Source organism: Triturus cristatus, chromosome 4_2, assembly GCF_964204655.1.
Source record: "Triturus cristatus chromosome 4_2, aTriCri1.1, whole genome shotgun sequence".
Taxonomy (NCBI): domain Eukaryota; kingdom Metazoa; phylum Chordata; class Amphibia; order Caudata; family Salamandridae; genus Triturus; species Triturus cristatus.
Genome location: NC_140586.1, coordinates 112,408,173 through 112,426,609, shown reverse-complemented (window position 1 = coordinate 112,426,609; position 18,437 = coordinate 112,408,173). Strand labels below are relative to the sequence as shown.

Genomic DNA, 18,437 nt, shown 5'->3' with positions numbered 1-18,437 from the left:
AAAAACCAAATAAACCAATGAAGCTCTGGGCTTCCTTCCTATTCCTCGGAACTGAAAAATCAAGAATCTTCTGTTTAACTTGAGGGATCACTTCACGGTGCCCTTCATGCCAATTAATACCCAAACATTTTACAGCCTGGGACGGACCTTGTAATTTATCCGGATTGATCTCCCAACCTTTCTCACGCAGACACTCAATGACTCTGTCTAATTGTGTCTGAACATCCTCTTGTGTTTCGCCTTGGATCAAAACATCATCAATATAATGACATATCTGAATTTGGGGATGAACCGGTACCTCAGCCAAATGCTCTGCCACCAGCCGGTGACATATCGTAGGACTATGCACATAGCCCTGGGGAAGACTTCTAAACGTCATCTGACGCCCGTTCCACGTAAAACTGAACTGTTCCTGACACTCAGGGGCAATTGGGATAGAAAAGAAAGCATTAGCAATATCAATGGACGCATACCATGTACCTGGATGTTTTTGGATTCTTTCAATTAGGGTAATAACATCCGGTACTGCAACAGTCAAAGAGGGCGTGTGTTTGTTCAATTCTCGATAATCAACAGTCATGCGCCAAGAATTATCACTCTTACGCACCGGCCAAACAGGATTATTCCAAGCAGAAGTAACTGGAGTTATAACACCTGCATCCACCAACTCCTGAATAGTGGTACTAATCTCCTCATGACCACCTGGAATACGATACTGCTTCTGACAAACCACTTTGGTCGCCTGGGGAACTTGTATGGGGGGCATTCTTAAACGACCAACCCGTATAGGTCTGGACGATATATAATGCGTCGTTCCAAATTGGTAACACCCATCATCAAGATGCAACGTCATTCCTTTCAAAATATCAATTCCAATTATGAATTCTAAGAGTGGCACCACTAATACAGAATATTCTTTTCTAGGGATTCTACCTATTCTCATTTCAAGCAAAGTTTGAACTGCAGGGGTTTCTTTTCCACCTAATCCGGTAATAGTAAAAGGCTGACCTGTAAACTTCTTTGATTTCCCATGAATAAGAGTGGCCTCCGCTCCTGTATCTACCAATGCTCGGGCCCTTTGGATATTACGATGTCTCCAATAAATATCAATATCTACATAGGGTCTATTATCTCTGTGAGCCCATCTGTGTACCGGAGCTTGACCTATTTCCTAGTCATTCTTACTGCATTCTGTGTACCAGGACAAATCAGGATAAAGACTCTCACGTTTCTTAGGTATCGGTACCTCCTGTTCATATCCATTCCCCGTACGGAACGGATTCAAGTCTTCAGTATTGTACTGTGGGTTACGATCGACCAAACTGTGACGATCCTCTCTCCTCCTCAACTCAGGGGATTGATCCCTATCATCTCTACGCTTGCTGTAAGCATAATCATTTCTCCCCCTTTCCCTTTCCCCCTCTCTCTCCCTGTCTCTCTCTCGACGGGGGGACACATCACGTACAGTACGCCGATCATCACGACGATCAGAGCGCCCACGGCGGTCATCATCACCGCTACCGTCAGAACAACCACGATCACACTCAGTCGTCCGAACACGCCGGGCACCCTCCTTCCGATCCAAGCCTCGTTTGCGAAACAACTCCCACAAACGAGTAGTAGTCTCACCATCAATGTCTTCCCTACGCACACCATCAGCCAAAAGACCAGAAAAGATATCACGTCTAGTAAATTTATTTTCACCAGGAGTACGAGTGTCAGACCGGGACTGACGTTCAGGTTTAAACCATTCACCCAACTCACCGAGTTGGCGCACCGATTCCAACACCGTAGATAACACATTACCAGTCTGATTAATCAATAAAGTCATCATGACCTGCTTATAGGCGACAGGAGAAGAACGAATAATACGATTCCGCACAGAAGACGTCAACATCCCATCAAGCAACCTGTCAGCAGTACCAAGAAAAATAGCCGTTTTCATTACCTCCTCCTTAAGACGTTGTGCAGCGTCACGCAGAGTATACCACGGCTTGTCATTGACAGGCCAGTCAGATTCAGTAGGATATTTTAGATTACAACCCTCAGTCGCCAATTGGAGTAAAGAAATTTGACCACCACCATTATAGTTACGAAAATGATCCTGCACAGTAGAATCCAAACTCAAAGAACAAAATTTCAAACAATCGCCAGTATCCAGCATAATACCAGCAGCGCCCAGTTCATAAAGGCGCACCATCCATGTGAGTAAGGCCTCACCAGCCCGCTGCCTAAAGCGCTGCAAAATATCACTAATTTCCTGTTGCGTAAAGTCTTCCAAACAGTCCAAAGAAACACCCTGCGGAGCAGTGGGAGACTGCTGCAACTTCCGACGAAAAACTGGATGCGCAGAGACCGCAGGACGAGCATCACAAGGAACCCGATCAGTGCTCGTAGAGGGACAATCAGTGTAAGGGGCATCGATCCCACCCGAAGAACGAGCACAATCACATGGTGCACCTTCCGAGGTGCGAGAAGTAGACTTACATTCATGGCGGGAACGAGAAGACTCGCGCTTGACAGACTCCTCACCCGAGGAACAAGAGGCACTCGAGTTCCAGATATTACCATCCCATTCATCAGGATTCCAATCTAGTCCAGCTTTCGCCACGACTAGACGCACCTTTCGCGTCGAAACCCGACCGCGCCTGTTTTTGTATTTATAACGAGCAATCCGCACAGCCGCCCTTTCGGCAATCGTTTGGTAAGTGTCAAGTTTGTCAGAAAGCAACTTATTTTGACACCGCAACAAAGTATGAGAATTCTGAATCTCAACAAAGTGTGCTTCCACATCTTTAAGAGAGATCTGTAATTTCAATAATCTCTCATGCAGAATCCGATACGCAGACAGAAGAACCCAACCTCTGCGCCCCAAAATGGGAATCTCCTCACCCTTCGATACAGGTGCCTTCTGCAAACAAGCAATCACATTAGCCGGCTCCGCCGACTCCAAAGAAGAATTCCAATTTTCACTCAAACCAGTAGAGTCAGCCCACTCACGGGCTAAGGCTTCATAAGGCGTTGAATCCCATCCGGGAATATCAACGGGCAACTTAAAAGTAGATTTAGATTTTTTAGAAAACATCGTGAAAAAGAAAGAAGAAAAGAAATGGAGAGGAAAAGAAAGGAAGAGAAAAAAAAACTATACACGCAAATATATAAAAAGAGAATGCAAAGAAAACCACGCACGCGCCGAAAGCAAACACAAGACAATCACAACGCACACAGGTTTCGTAAACGGTTCGTGGCGCCAAATGTTCTGCTTGGGTCTTCGGATCAGATAGAACCCGCTCAACAGAGCCTCTCTAACCCAAACTAGAACGTTACCCCCTCCCTAGGGCCTATTTACACCTAAATAACCACATATATATGTACCACCTAAGGACAGGGAATTCCTATTATATATGCATATACATATATATATCTTATAATACAAATGGCGGCCTCGCGGTCCCAAACGGACCCAGGACTTCCTGCCCAGACGGCAGCCTCAGCATACAAGTGGCAGCCTCGCGGTCCCAAACGGACCCAGGACTTCCTGCCCAGACAGCAGCCTCAGACAAGTGGCGGCCTCGCGGTCCCAAACGGACCCAGGACTTCCTGCCCAGACAGCAGCCTCAGACAAGTGGCGGCCTCGCGGTCCCAAACGGACCCAGGACCTCCTGCCCAGACGGCAGCCTCAGACAAGTGGCGGCCTCGCGGTCCCAAACGGACCCAGGACCTCCTGCCCAGACGGCAGCTTCAGCCTCGCGGTCCCAAACGGACCCAGGACTTCCTGCCCAGACGGCAGCCTCAGACAAGTGGCGGCCTCGCGGTCCCAAACGGACCCAGGACTTCCTGCCCAGACGGCAGCTCCAGCCTCGCGGTCCCAAACGGACCCAGGACTTCCTGCCCAGACGGCAGCCTTAGCACGAGCTCATCCTATTATTACCACGACATACGACAGGGGAATCAGTGTTACTATGTATCAGATCACACAAAGACCGCTAGTTGAGCACAACCTGTTCTCCAGTTCGAGGGACTCCCTTCTCCCTTATTCAGTTACCACTTACCTGATCAGGGTTAACATCTGTTCATATCAAGTCACAGCTGACTAGAAGAATAGGCTACCCTCTTATACAAGAACACGCAGCAAATGTTGATTCACTACAAACTATATACTTTATTTAGTTACTACATACACGCTCACAGAACATAATACATATCATCACCTGCAAAGAAAAGCGAAAGATTAAGTTGTACACTCTAATAAAAAGGGGTTGACATCACCTTGGTCGTATGTAGCCTGCACTCAATGGTCATCTAAATTCCAGCCCGTAACCTACCGCCCTCCAAATTCTTGTACCTCCCCGTGCCAAGGACACGTTCCCAGCCGGCCGGCCTGATGTAGTGTCTTCGGCATGAAGAAAAATACAATCCTTCGATAAGGGCCGGCCTGAACCGGTTCTCTCCAAGCGAATAACACCTCGTAACTAAAACACTGCCTTTGACCTAGAAGCATCTCAAGCTGCCGGAGCAGAAAAAAAGATGGAGTCTCTCCCGTTTGAGGCCTACCAGGCCTGAATTCAGCACGGCTCCATGAAATACCCTCACTACAGGACAGGTTATCCCTAATACTAACGAATCTATCCCCTAGGCTAGGTGTGCAAGCCCTGATCTATGGGGAAGAGCACAGGATCATGTCAAAGTGCCTAGTAAATAGGCTCCATTCACTACTCTAACCCTTAGACTTGGATGGAAAGAGACTGAAGTCACACTAATCACCCCTCAGCACAAGGGGGCCGGGAAAATCGAGCAGTACACCTGGTTGCAGTGTCGATAAACTATACCCTTTCATTTTGGTTTGTATTCTGTACCGGTTCACAGAAAGCTGAGCAAAGGAAATGAAGACTGACGTGGAGTGGGCCTAATTACACATGATTTGGCTTGGAACAGAATTTGAGGCAGTGAAGGCGTAATGCCATAAGGCATAATGCTTGAGTCCATGCCCAGCAGTACCATACTTAGTTAAATCTGACCCTAGGCCTACAGGCTTCATACTTGCTCTTATTCACACGTCTCTACAGTGGCCTGTGAACATGCAACTGGTAAACTTAGCTCAATTTTCATGATACAATTGTCTTCACAGAAAAAAGAACAGTGCCCAACTTGCAACTTTAGGAGAAGTCTTAACCCAGAGGCCAATAGTTGCATGTGAATGGAATTTAAACTTCAAACTTGCCCACATGTAAAGGTGCCCCCCCCAAAATAGTGTAGCTGGCATTGCAATCATGCTGGTCTGTGTATTTGGCCAGATCCGGAGTGTGGGTCACCCTCAGCCACAGATGGAGCCTATAGGATGGGGCAGTGTGTAGGACTCAACTTCTACAAGTACAGTTGATGGCCTTTTCAGATCTTCAAATCCTTATTTCCCAAAGCAGCCAGACAAGGGACATGTCACCACTGGCGTAACGGAACTTGAGGGACCCCCCTGCAAGGCACGTGAAGGGGTCCCCTCCGGACTCAATCAGGAGATCTCTGGCCAGAGTACTGTGCTGAGTGGGCCTCTCGGAGCTTGGGCCCCCCGCACCGTGGGGGCTTCGGGGTCTGTGTTACGCCACTACTTTTGCAAGGGCTAGTTACGCAGAAGTGCATGGATGTGTAATTATGCAGTATATGCCATGAAGGTTCACTGCCTAGAACCTTTTCACTTTTGGACACTGAAACTGGCATATACATCCTTACGCATGAATACAGGACCTAGACTATCAGTGCCATTTTAGATACATCTCAGAGTGACAGTCATTTAAAATGAAAAACTGTCTTCATTATTATATCATGTGAGTTTGGCATGGATCAGCAATCAATTTCAACTATATCTTAGACAAGGCTAAAGGGTCAGTGTACTGAAAGTTTCCCATTCTAAAAAAGGCATGTTTACCTAATAATAAAAATAGCTTGTTTTTTACATAGTGGATCATACCAGAATTCTGCTATTTCTAAATACTGTAAATAGCAATTGTTACTTCTACCTGAATCATTAGTACTCTTATTGAGCATAATCCTCATAAGAAACAATGATTTAAAATAGTATTTCTGCCATTCTGAAGAAGACTCTGCACTACAAGCTGTGACCCGAAACATGTTGCCACTGTCTAAGCTGAACGTTGAATCCACTTCAATATAGCAACATAGATCTCCAATTCCTCTGTAGCATCATCCTTAGTAAGTATTCTCGGATTAGAACAACAGCGATCCCCTTTGTTGACAACCAGAAATACTGTATATTTTTAAAAGAAATGAAGAGATATTAGGACGGTCAGGGAGCTTAAGAGAACTGTGCCTCTCTGTGCATTCAAATGATGCCAACAAAGACCATGTTCTCCCTAAGAAAGCAAATAACACTAGCACTGTTGTTTTTATCTTTCAGGGTGAAACAGGAGGGCCGGGCCAGAAGGGCAGCAAAGGAGATAAAGGAGACTCTGTAAGTATTACACCCCTTGCACCTCTTCAGAATATCACAAATTAAGGTGCTGTGTTCCACCAGGAGCTTCCCTATCCTATCAGAAGACGTCATGAGTACAGTTTTTACTTTAGAAGTACTGGACTTTTGGGAACAACCTTACCTCCTATTTCCAATCCTGCTCCTGGACTGAGCAACCAGCTTCAAAAAAAGAATGTTAGTGATGTTTTCCCAAGCCGAAGAAATATTTCACATTTACCTCCTGTTTAGTAGAAAATGAATGTTTCATTTTTAAATCACTGTTATTAACCTGAGCATTATTAAAGCCACTGTATATCATTTTAGAGAATTTTGATAAAAAATGTCCAGGATTTATTTTTTTACAACTTTTTAATCAATGAAAATTACAAATTTAAATCTTCGATCTTTGTGTGTTTTAATTTACATTTAAAAAAGATTTTACTATGGCAGGAAATCCTTGCAAAATAAAATACTTCCCATAGCCAGGACGATCCTTCAACACAATGCAAAAGGGGCAAGTAAAACTGCCACCTGTAGCGCAGTGTAAATGACTGTAGCACAGCATACATTTTTTTGATAAGGAAGAGTAAAATATTTGCCTTTTTTAAACATGAAAAACGTTTTTCCCGGCTCCCCCCCCCCCTTTTGCCTGACATCCCCACAAAATACTGAGGGCCAGATTTATCATTGAGTTGCCTTGCACTTGTGCCATGCAAGGGGGCGCAAGGGCGACGTAACTACTAAGTCAGGTTTGTCAAGCCACGCACGTCCGCCTTGTGTGCCCCTGAGTGGCTTCATAGATCTAGAGTAAAGCAACGCAGCACAAATTGCTGCACTGTATTACTCTGCCCCAGGCCCAGGTAGGCGCTTCATGGGAGGAGCGTGTGTGTTCACAAGAATCCACCCATGGATTTTGGCACATTCCCACATTTAACTTTACTGATCGATCTGGAAATGCATCAAAATGCTACGCCACCCCAGGTGAGGCATATCGAGGAGAAACATCTTCATCGTTTTTTTCTCTTTTTATGTGTGCTGCATTTTACAGAAATGAAAGTAAAACATCCTGCCTGCAACATAGGCACTCTTGCATCATAGCACAAAGATGCTAGCGTTGGCCATAGGCAGCACATTGTGCGCCAGCGCAAGGAAGGGACAGAAAGTGCGCATAATGTTAAATACAGCACATTCCTGCCCTTTTCCTTTCACGCAGCATAGCGCAGCAAGGTAGCTTGCTGCTTGGCGCTGTGCTGCGTGAAATAATGATAAATCTGCCCCTGAATGTTTTGGTGATCTCCCAGGTCACCAGTGGACCGTTGGCCACTTCAAATGAAAACAAAATACCCCTCCACTTTCAAATGTTTTGGGCGTAGAAGCCACATAGTTCAAGGCTTTCCCACATGCATACGTCTCCCTGTACCGTGGCACCAAGAAGCACAGCTCAAGAAATTCAGGAAATGACTGAAGCCCACATGTTTTGAAAGACTTGTAGGCCTCATCATTGTTTGACTCAACATTAAAACTTCTGTCAACAAACTTTGGGGCATATCAGCAACACCCGGCGATAATTATCGCTCAGCGCTCTTAGCGTGAGGCTAATTATCGCCGGGTAACGTTGATTTTTTTCGCTGAGTTAGCGTGCTATTAGCAACGCTTATCTCCTCAGCGATAAAAATCCTCACGCTAACTACCTAACGTGAGATTATCGCTGGAAACCCAGCGATAATCTCACGCAATGTGGCGTTAGCTTGCTGATAGGGACTCACAAACTTAGCCATGATACCCACCCTCCATAGGATATCATGGCTAAATCAGTCCTGAAGCAAGCGTAAGGAAAGTAGCGATAACAGGGGTTATCGCTATTTTCCTGACACTATGCTTCATAGCGTGGGGCTTGATGAAAGGAGAAATGCCGCTTAGCGACATTTCTCCTGTCATGTTAGGTTAGGAACGCCCACTTTGCATCTCATGCCCTGAAGCAGGCGTAAGGAAAGTAGCGATGACAGGGGTTGTCGCTACTTTTCCTGCCGCTATGCTTCATAGCGTGGGGCTTGATGATAGGAGAAATGTCGCTTAGCGACATTTCTCCTGTCATGTTAGGTCAGGAACGCCCACTTTGCATCTCATTAGAGATGCAAAGCTGGGCGTAAAGAATCCCCACGCTAAAGCAAGGTTTCACGCGTTAGCGTGGCCTTGCTAATTAGGTGATAAAATTATCGCCGCTTTTCGGCCGAAAACGGCCGCAGAAGCGGCGATAATTTTTTATCGCCTGCTTGTAAATATGCCCCTTTGTTTGACCATCACATATGGATTCATCTTGTGCAAAACTTCTCTTCCACGCTCCTTGGCGGCACCTCCGTACCCACAGTTCATTTAAGTGGCCGTCAAGCTGCATTGAAAGAAATGTAAAACCAAAACATAAAATAAATCACAATTGACACACATTGTCGTCTTTTTTAGTAGGCTCAACACAGAGGACAAGGTCAGAATGGAGATAAGAGGTTAAACAGCTCTCACCGTTGGCCACAAATCTGGGCATTCATGTGGGACATCAATACCCAGGATCTCTGGCACCTTACATAACTACCAAAATTCTACTAGAAAATAAAAACAAACATATTGGAAAACAGGGGTTAACTATGGGTGGGTGTAGTTTCAACCTTTTCTTCTCGAGGCTTAGCAACATTGTCAAACATTAGGCTGCCTGAGGTTTGCAAACGTTTCTGTGTTTCCAAGCTTTGTTTGTGAGAACATTTCCTTTCCAAATAAAAGGGTCTTGCCAGACCATTTTCTATTTGCGACAAAATCACCACCCTAGAAGTACATCAATTGCTGAAAAAAACCTTTTTGAAGTAGATGAGGAAAGACCTTTGCTGCGTTGTGCCGAATTTGCCCTTTTTGGTGGAAAATTGGCCTTTTGCGCAGCGATAAAGCTTGTCTATAATCAAAGACAGACATTTGCACCGTAAAATTATCATTTTTGCTAAGGAAAACGTATTAGTTTCTACGTGAGAAAAAATTGTAATTTGAAGATGAAATACAGCCATGTTTGTGAAAGGACAATTTTTTTAAGCACATTATACCCATCAAATCTGTTACTGACCCTTTTTTTTCTGTGTCACTCAGGGTCCCGCTGGACCAGTCGGCATACAAGGCCCCATTGGTCATCCAGGACAAGCGGTAAGTGGAGCCACGCCTCTGTATTTTGGCCAAACACTCACATGTCACTATGTATTTGTGTGCTGGCACGTGGTGTTCACATGTAAACAAACATATGTGCATGCAGATTTACACACATTGAGAGCACAGGAATGAATACAGAGATGTATATGCCAACCTGTGAACACAAACCTATTTGTATGTTTTAGACATGCATCCAACATCTGCACAGGCTCGTTCACAAAGACACGGGTACCTAAGCGGGCATGCTTTGTTGCACAGATACACCTGGGTACACATACAACCAAGCACATTTGCAGAGATTCGAGAAACAGTTGGAACAACGCGGGCAGAGCCACGCTTGTTCCAACATCACAAGCGTTGCTACGCTTGCCTTAATTAGCATATGCCTTAACCACACATATGTGTAGTTAAGGCAGTGCACGGTCTAGCTGCTGCTGGGTGGAAGCAGAAAGGATTGGTAGAGGACAGGTTGAGGTGAGTGGGGCTGGAGCCGGTTTTTGGGGGTGGGGTCGCTTTTAAGGGTTGGGGGTAGTTGTCAGGGCTGGGGGGTCAGGTTGTTTCCAGGGCTTAGGGGAGGGTAGGGTCGTTTTTAGAGCTTAAAGGGGGCAGGGAAGTTTTTAGGGTTCAGGCAGAAACGGGTTGATTTTAAGGAGTGAGGGGCTAATTTTAGGTCTCAGGGCGGGGGTTTGGGAGCCATTTTAGGGATTGGAATACTTTTTAGGGCTTGGGGGGCTGGGCAGTTTTTAGGGGTCGGGTCGTTTTTAGAGCCTAGGGGAGGGCGGGTTAGTTTTTAGGTCTCGGGGGAGGGGTTTGTTTTCAAGAGGGAGTGGGTAGTTTTAGGTCTTAGGACAGGGGCCAAGGGTCGGGGGTAAGACTTCCCTGATAAGTCTTAACCACGCATATTTCATTGTAAAGGCATGCGTGGTAAAGGCATATGCGTGGTTAAGACTTGTGTGGTCAAGACTGCGTGAATCCAGCATGCGTGGTAAAAGCATGCGTGGTTCCATCACACAAGCCAGAGATTTACATCCCCCATAAAACACGTTCATGCACTCCTTAAGAGGTATGTATAGAGTTTTGAAAATGTGTAAACGTAGAAAAAATGCAACGCCAATGCAACAGGCATATCATTTATAAAGATATATGCCTTTAAGTATGCACTTAGGCACACAATCCTTCAAAGAATCCTATGTCAATGTGAATGATGTAAGTACATACAGAAGAGGGCGTGCTCACATGTATGTGGGATGATATACACAAATATACTTGAATCGGCTCGCACAAATCTTCAGACAGATATACTTAGGAAACAAAACATAGACAGAAATACACACAGACGCGTGAATATACTTGAGTACAGAAATGGATATTGACTCATAGGCATAGAGTCCTTTTTACTGACATGCTGAAGTAGATATGGAGGTGATGGGAAAGCATACACATGAATAGTCAAACACAAAATACAATCACACAAGTAGAGACAGTTCACACACAGGTGGGCAAAACACAAATCTACACACAGACGCGAATAGGCATCAGCACACAATATAGAGAGTCATAAGTGACATGGACTGGTGCAGGCACACACGCCCCACGGGATTGGTAAACATGCATATTTTTGTAACTTTTATTTGGCATGAATGTAGGACGCAATCAGCCATTAGTATGGCACAGCAGTGCTTGTAGGTTGTGCTGCTATGACACATACCGACACACATCCATCTCTCTCTCTCTCTCTCTCTCTCTCTCTCTCTCTCTTTCTCTCTCTCTCTCTCCTCTCTCTCTCTCTCCATCCTTCCTGCCTGCCTGTCTCTCTAGCTCCAGCTGGATAGCTTTTCAGGGCACAAGTCCTAAAAAAAAGAAGTTGGGGAACTAGCCAATTTAGGCAGTATGCAAGTGACATCATGGGACGAAACATCGCAGTGCGTGACATCACAGGAAGTGGCATTGCAACCCATGACCTCACAGGAAGTGACATCAAATTGTAAAACCACACACATGTTTTTAGCAGGTCTATCATGAGCACATTACAATATTTATCACATGAGATTTTGCATTGGGGTGTGCCAAAAGGGACACAACTCTGACGGAAAAACTGGGCCTTAGCTTATACATTTAGGGGCATATTTACAAGCCCTGCGCACTGCTGGAACATCACTTTATATGGTGCACAGGTCTTAACCATATCTACAAGGCCACGTAAAGCCACCCTGCATGGCTTTTCATGGCCTTGTACATATGGAGCAAGGCAACGCAGTGCAAGTGGCTACATTGCCTCACACTGCGATGGGGAGGTGTGCCATGCGTGTTGCGGTGGGTGTTTCCAAGTGCCACCCATGGCATTTGACACCTTCCCAGATTTACAAGAATCTGTAACCCTGGGAATGCATCGAAATCTTATGCCTCCCCATGGGAGGTGCAACAAGGAGAAATATTTTTTATTTCTCCTCGTTTTTCTTCTTTCTTCTGCAGCACAGATCGAAAGAGGAACTAGCCTCCATTGATCCTTTTTTTGTGCAGGAAGATGTCCCTTCCTGCACAGAAACAATCCAGTCTGTGCACAATGGTGCAAGGGTGACTGCATCTGCGCTAGGCAACTCATTGTGCGCCAGCGCAGGGGGAGAGGACAGAATGTGCTGTATCTTGTAAATACAGCCCATTTCTGCCCTTTCCCTGTGGCACAGGGCAGCGCAGCAAGGTCACGTACTGCGCTGTCCTGCGCCACAGGGCTTGTAAATAAGCCCTTAAGATTTAAAACCCTGCCAGATGAAATTGGCAACAAGGAGAAACATGGTAGTAAACTTGTTCTGCTTAATTGGTTGCAAAGTCAGCATTTTAAAATATCTTATAGGGTTAAGGCACCTGCTGCAGAGATCTTTGTGCGCCAACTAAATCTCAGGGAATATTAATAATAATTGTAAATTAACTCTGGAAGTTAATTTGCTAGAGAGATTTTTGTGTTTGTCTAGTCCCAGATTTCAATCAAAGTAGCATAGAGGGTTAATATGTTTCCTGCAAACCACATTATGTAATGCACAGAAGAACATTTTTTATTTTATGTAGATTAGTGAGTGGTTAACTGCTTTTAAGACAGATTGTTTTGTTATTTGCAGTTCATAAATTGGAATCCTAATACAGCACAGCGAGCCCCTACACCTTATAACCGTCACTGTCTTATGTAAGACATCATACACAATGATTGACACATATGATTTATTTTTTGTTCGTGTGATGTAAAGCGCTCTGGCGCCCTGCATTGGTAGGAGTAGCACTATAGCGCTATAAAAGAAATAAAACAAAACAGTGATATTTAAATTGTTATTGGTGTAAATACTGGGACAGACCAGCACATACGACATTTCTACAGTGCATGCATATCTCTTATATACAGGGACTCAACAAATTCAAAAGCAAGTCTCTCTTTAGGTACCTGTGAACTGATATGAAGATGTGAGCCTTTGTTTTCCCTCCTTTGCATCCAGCTGTGAGGCTCCCTATAGCTCCCTGCCAGGATACTTTAACAAAAGGAGGCCTGATGGCCCCTTAACTTCGGCCTTTGTTGTGGGCCCAGCTGGAATTTAAATAATCTTTCCGTGTACCCTCGAATTGTGCCTTGTAGCTATCTGGGTGTTTTATATATACACACACAAACATATACACATATATATTTATGTATTGAGAGTGAGAGAGAGAACTCACAAAAGTATGGAAACACAGCAAACACATGGCTAGACAGCCAGTCACCAACATATAAACACAAACACATCATTGTTGCAGACTAGGGCGGTCACACATCCCTTCAGATAGACAGAGGTGCACCTACACTCTGACACCGTTTTTGTTCTTCCAGGGCCAGGATGGGGAGCCCGGCCGGCGTGGTCAGCAAGGGATGTTCGGGCAGAAGGGGGATGAAGGTCAACGCGGCTTCCCAGGGGTGAAAGGCCCAATTGGACTGCAGGTGAGTGTGAGGTGACCTAAAGCCTGGAAACAAAATAGACTGCAGAACAAGAGGTACCCTAAATATCATTCCTGCGCTCCATCTCACTCGGAAGGACCCAAGAGGTTGGGACCTTCTCCCAACCTCTTGGGTCCATAACCGTACTTGGAACTAGAGAAGTTCAGATGGCATTCCATGTTATTAAAAACAGCAGCGGATGATTCTGTTTCTCTTGTCCAGTAGGGAGACGCGCTTTCTGATATCATTAAAAGCTCTGAAAGTGCAAGATTGCTGCCCGAATCGGCCACTGCGGCAGCCGCAGAATGGATTTAATTACTAAGTGTAGTGAGATAACGTTTTTTATTTCTATTTTAATTCTCCTATGTGTTTTCATGTGTTGTCTTACATAGTAATGACTGGATCTACTTTATTTTAGGAGTCTTTTTTTTTTAAGGACAAAATATTTCACTATTAGTCATTTTGATTTAAAAGAAATAATAACCATTCATTTCTTTTCATAGTTCCAGTCTGTCGGCCTCCTTCGAATAGACAATTGAACTAAGTTATTCAACCAACAGATATTCCTCAGTGTCTCTTTCTGCCAACTCTAGCGTTGACCGAGTAGGAGTGGTCGCCACGCACTCTAAATATAACCACAAAAATGTGGACATTTACCGGTGCATTAGAAGCATCCTGTAATGACAAAGACGTGGTTGCTGATTCTGTGTGTGCAATCTGTCTGTACCTGAAAGCTCAATGCAATTGTTAAAGATTGCTATACAAAGAGAGAACTACGACTGACTACTAGTTTAGCACTTATAATCCCAAAGTCTCATAATTAGTATTCGGATCCTGTGCACAATACTTCCGGAGTGCGTCGAAGGGCAACTCCACTGAAGGTCAGATACAGATGAGACAGACAAAAGAGGAAGGTGCACCAGTCAGAAGAAGGCAATTGTTAAAGATATAAATCTATTGCTCTATATGACACGCATTAATTTTTGGGTGATTATATATAGGTTGAACTTGGCTCGAGGGCATCAGAGTGCTTTACATGCGCTCCTGGGGTCGTCTTACCTATGCGGTGCAGTTTCCTGGTTAGCGCTGGGTGCAGCTTTCAAAAGGTGCGCCCAGCGCTAACCAGGAAAATGCGGCACATTATAGTGAATGCGCTGCACCCAGGGCAGCCGTGAACTTTCGCTGCCCGAGGGCAGCGCATTCAGGTGAAAAACGGAGCAGCTGCTTTGAAGCCGCTCCGTGTTTCACCGTGCAGGCGGCAACCCGCCCGCACTTTTAAAGGGGATCAGAGATCCTCCTGCAGGCTAGTGCACTCAGTGACTGCACCCATCTGCAAGGGGTGTCTGGGGAGTCCATGGAGCCCCGTTTCCCCCCTCCTGAGAGCTGCAATCTGATGGCGCATTGGCAGTGCGCCAACTTTTAGGTGACGCGTTGTCAGTGTGCCTTCTGACAGCTTGTTTGCCTCTGAGCCCGGATCTATAATAAGGCGCGGGCACAAAAGTAAAGGGAGTCCCTCATTCTCATGGAGCCATGTCCCCATGAAAATGAGGGAATGCCTCTGAAAATTGCCCTGGTGCGTGATGTGCGCCAGGGCTTTCGGTATTACAGAAAGGGACACACAAGGGTCTGCAGCCCCTTCTGTAATACCAGTGTCCCGGGGGCGCACAAAGCAGGAACAAACGCTCGTTACGCCCCCTGGTCACTCCAGTAATACGGCCCTAGATTACCATAGTCATTTTTTTGGGCACGGAAAGATTTGGGGGCATATTATCAAGAAACGGCGTTAAAATTATCGCCGCTTTAGCGGCAGAAAACTGCAGCTAAATCGGCGATAATGGGCTTGATAATATGCCCTTGAGAATTCCAATAGAAGTCTATGTTCTGCTGTCAACATGGGCTTCTATTGGAATTCTCAAGTGCATATTATCAAGCCCATTATCGCCGCTTTAGCAGCATTTTTCTGCCGTTAAAGCGGCGATAATTTTAACGCCGTGCTTGATAATATTCCCCTAAGTGATTTGTCTGTTTAGTTGAATCCTGGATTCAAACATGATTCCCTATTCTCAAAGTTGACAGCTCCAGCACATAGGCACTTTTTTTTTTTACTTAAAGTGTGAGTTTCAGTTGTGATTACTGTAGCTTCCATGTCAATCCAGCCTCCTGCACAAACAGGGAATTAAATCCTTAGTATTGCACGATCTGAAGATAATAAATATCTAAAAGGCGAGCCTCCTCTGTGCAAGCGTGGAGTGCGTCACTGCCGGATGAGTAGAAAAAGAAGGATGCGTTACTGAGAAGCACTTTTTAGTGAATATCCCTTGGATCAGCCATCTTAGAAGGCAGGCGCTGGTCCAGAACAAAGAGGGATAAAATGTAGGCTGTCCCCTGCAGAGATCACGTAGGCATGTCTTCTGAGGAACCCCCCTCGCGCCTTCGGTGCCTCCACGCTTTCAGGGCCATCCTGATAGTGCTGGTTCTTGCTTTTAATGAGGCATCTAGGCTTCAGATCCTCAGTCACCTTCAGAAAAGCAAGGAAGCTTTGTCATCTTCCTTCCTCCCCGGCCTTCTGGGTCTCTTTGTGCAAGCGTTGCATCGCTCTTATAAAATGTAGGCTTTTCAAGCAGGGGTCAGCAGGTGAAGTGTTTGCTGCTAATGAAGCAAGGCAGCATGGCGGCCAGCAACAGCCAGTAGGAAAGATTTGGGTATTAATGTGTGAAAAGGAGGACAGGCAGGGCCTAGCACGCATTCCAGTGAGGGACAAGAATGCCAGTGGGACACGGGCACAGGATCATAGTCGCAAGTCTGGATTCCAGCCAGCCATTGGTTAGAAATAGCACTCCTACAAGGCACTTGGCAATGTTTATTTAAGACAGTACTTGAGAAGTGGAGTTGTCAGTGCTTACATAGACTGACAGGCTGTCAGTAAATGAGGTAACGGAGCGAGAAGATGGGGAACAAATTCCATTCATAAACAATCTAATTGTCCGAGTGAGCTGGGTATTGAGTTTTGTACTGAGTCTGATTTGGCCAGGAAATGACATTGGGAGATTTCGAAAATTGCAGTATGTAAGGACTTGCTTAAGGTTCAGTGTAGAGTACTCAGGTGCAGGGGAGTCGCGAGACGCACAACTCTCATCCACAATGCTGTACATCAAGGTGTTGGTGGCTCGTAGGTGCCTTGTTTGCATGGCACACTTTCCAGAGTAATCTCTAGTATTGGCAAAGAGAAATGGCCTTAGACCAAGCTTTGGGAGACACACTGTGGAAGAAAGAGAACTGTGAGTTTTCAGAAAGCCAAGTGATGGTGGAGCATTTAGAGAAAGATGATAGGAACCAGGCCTGAGCTGTGAAAGTGATCATCCAGATGGAAGCTAGCACAGGGTTGTTGAGTCTGAAGTCATCATGGAGAAGCCAGATGGTGGTAGTGTGCTGAGCGGATGAAGTCAGGAAACTAGATGAGAGTGGTCCTGGGCAAGAGGAGATGAAAGAATCCTAACTGAGGTGGTTGGATAGTCTGTGTACCAGATAAAGACTAGCTGTCCCAGGGATTTGGAGAAAGGGGGCTTTAAAGGATGGTGGTGCTATGGCCCACTGTGGACATTTTGAGTATTGAATTACTAATGCTGTTCTGCTTTGAAACAGAGGAGGTATGTGCCAGGGAGGAGGGCTTGACTAAAGAGTAGGCTGAAATGAGTCTGTCTGTGGAGCTGCAAGGAGCTCATGATTAGTGTGCTGAAAGAGTAAAGGGGGCAGGCATTGGAAGAATTGCCTAATTGTAGAGCTGAGGGGGTAGGTATAGAACCAGAGAGGATACAGGGCAAGTGAGTGAGCAAGAGGGAATGGGGAGGAGAGTGCCATGCATGGCTCGGATTCGGATACTTTTCATCTTGGTGAAAAATATGAGGGAAACTAATTGTACATGAACTGTGCAAGAATTTGTCTTGTTCAGGAAGATGCGAGATCAGAGGCTTCTGGACAGTCTGAAGCTGAGGAGACAGCTTAATGTGTTGGTTGTAATTGGAACTACATTGAGTAAATGCTGGGCTACAAAAAGCAGTAGAGCAAGGTACTGGCAATTGATGCAAAATAGATTCTACTGGCTTACCATTAGAGGTCTAGGGGCATATGTATCAAACCCTTTTCCCGTTCGCAAACGGGCCGATTCTCAGAATCGGCCGTTTGCGAACGGGAAAAGTCCTTTTGGGATGTATCATCCCAAAAGGACATCGCAAATTAGAGAATCGCAAAATCAGTCTCAGACAATCAGCCAGACGTCATCCAAACAACACAAAGATTTCTTTGGTTCAGAATGTGAAATCTCTGTTTCTTGCTTGATCACAATCTAAGAACCCAATCCAGACACTGTCCAGTTTATCTTTTAGCCGATACATGTAGGATGAAGGAGCAAACCTGGCCAACACTGATCCCCTTCAGAATAGTGTTAAGACATGCACAATGGCTGTCTATGTGTTTTATGTTTTGTGGTCTGTTATGCCACAAGTTGCTTTGACGTCGCGGCAAAGCAGGCTGGAGGTACATGACAACAAGTAATAGATGCATCTTTAATGAAGTTAAAGGGACGTGTGATTTGTCAACAAAATTGTGAGGTGTATCTACTGCGACCACGGAAAAAAACATGGTGGATATGATGATTTTCAAAAGGTAAAAATGTACCATATGAACCATACAATTGTAACTATTTCAGGGAACAGAAATGTGGACCTGGGTCTGGTTTACTTTGGCAATGTCATTTTAAAAGTATTAATGCCTCTCTGGCACTCTCTGCTAAACACATCCAGGGGCCATAACTTGGAAAACAATGTATCACACTGATTC

At 45.3% G+C, this 18,437-nt stretch overlaps 1 protein-coding gene across 2 annotated transcripts in view; it reads left to right on the top strand.

Moving 5' to 3' along the window:
• LOC146833110 (uncharacterized) overlaps positions 1-18,437 on the top strand; it is a 645,049-nt gene that overhangs the window by 476,205 nt on the left and 150,407 nt on the right. For both annotated transcript variants that reach the window (XM_085600733.1, XM_085600734.1), the window contains 3 exons: positions 6,410-6,463; positions 9,590-9,643; positions 13,497-13,604. In XM_085600733.1, coding sequence (XP_085456859.1) covers positions 6,410-6,463; positions 9,590-9,643; positions 13,497-13,604 — 216 coding nt within the window. The remainder of the gene's footprint in view (positions 1-6,409; positions 6,464-9,589; positions 9,644-13,496; positions 13,605-18,437) is intronic.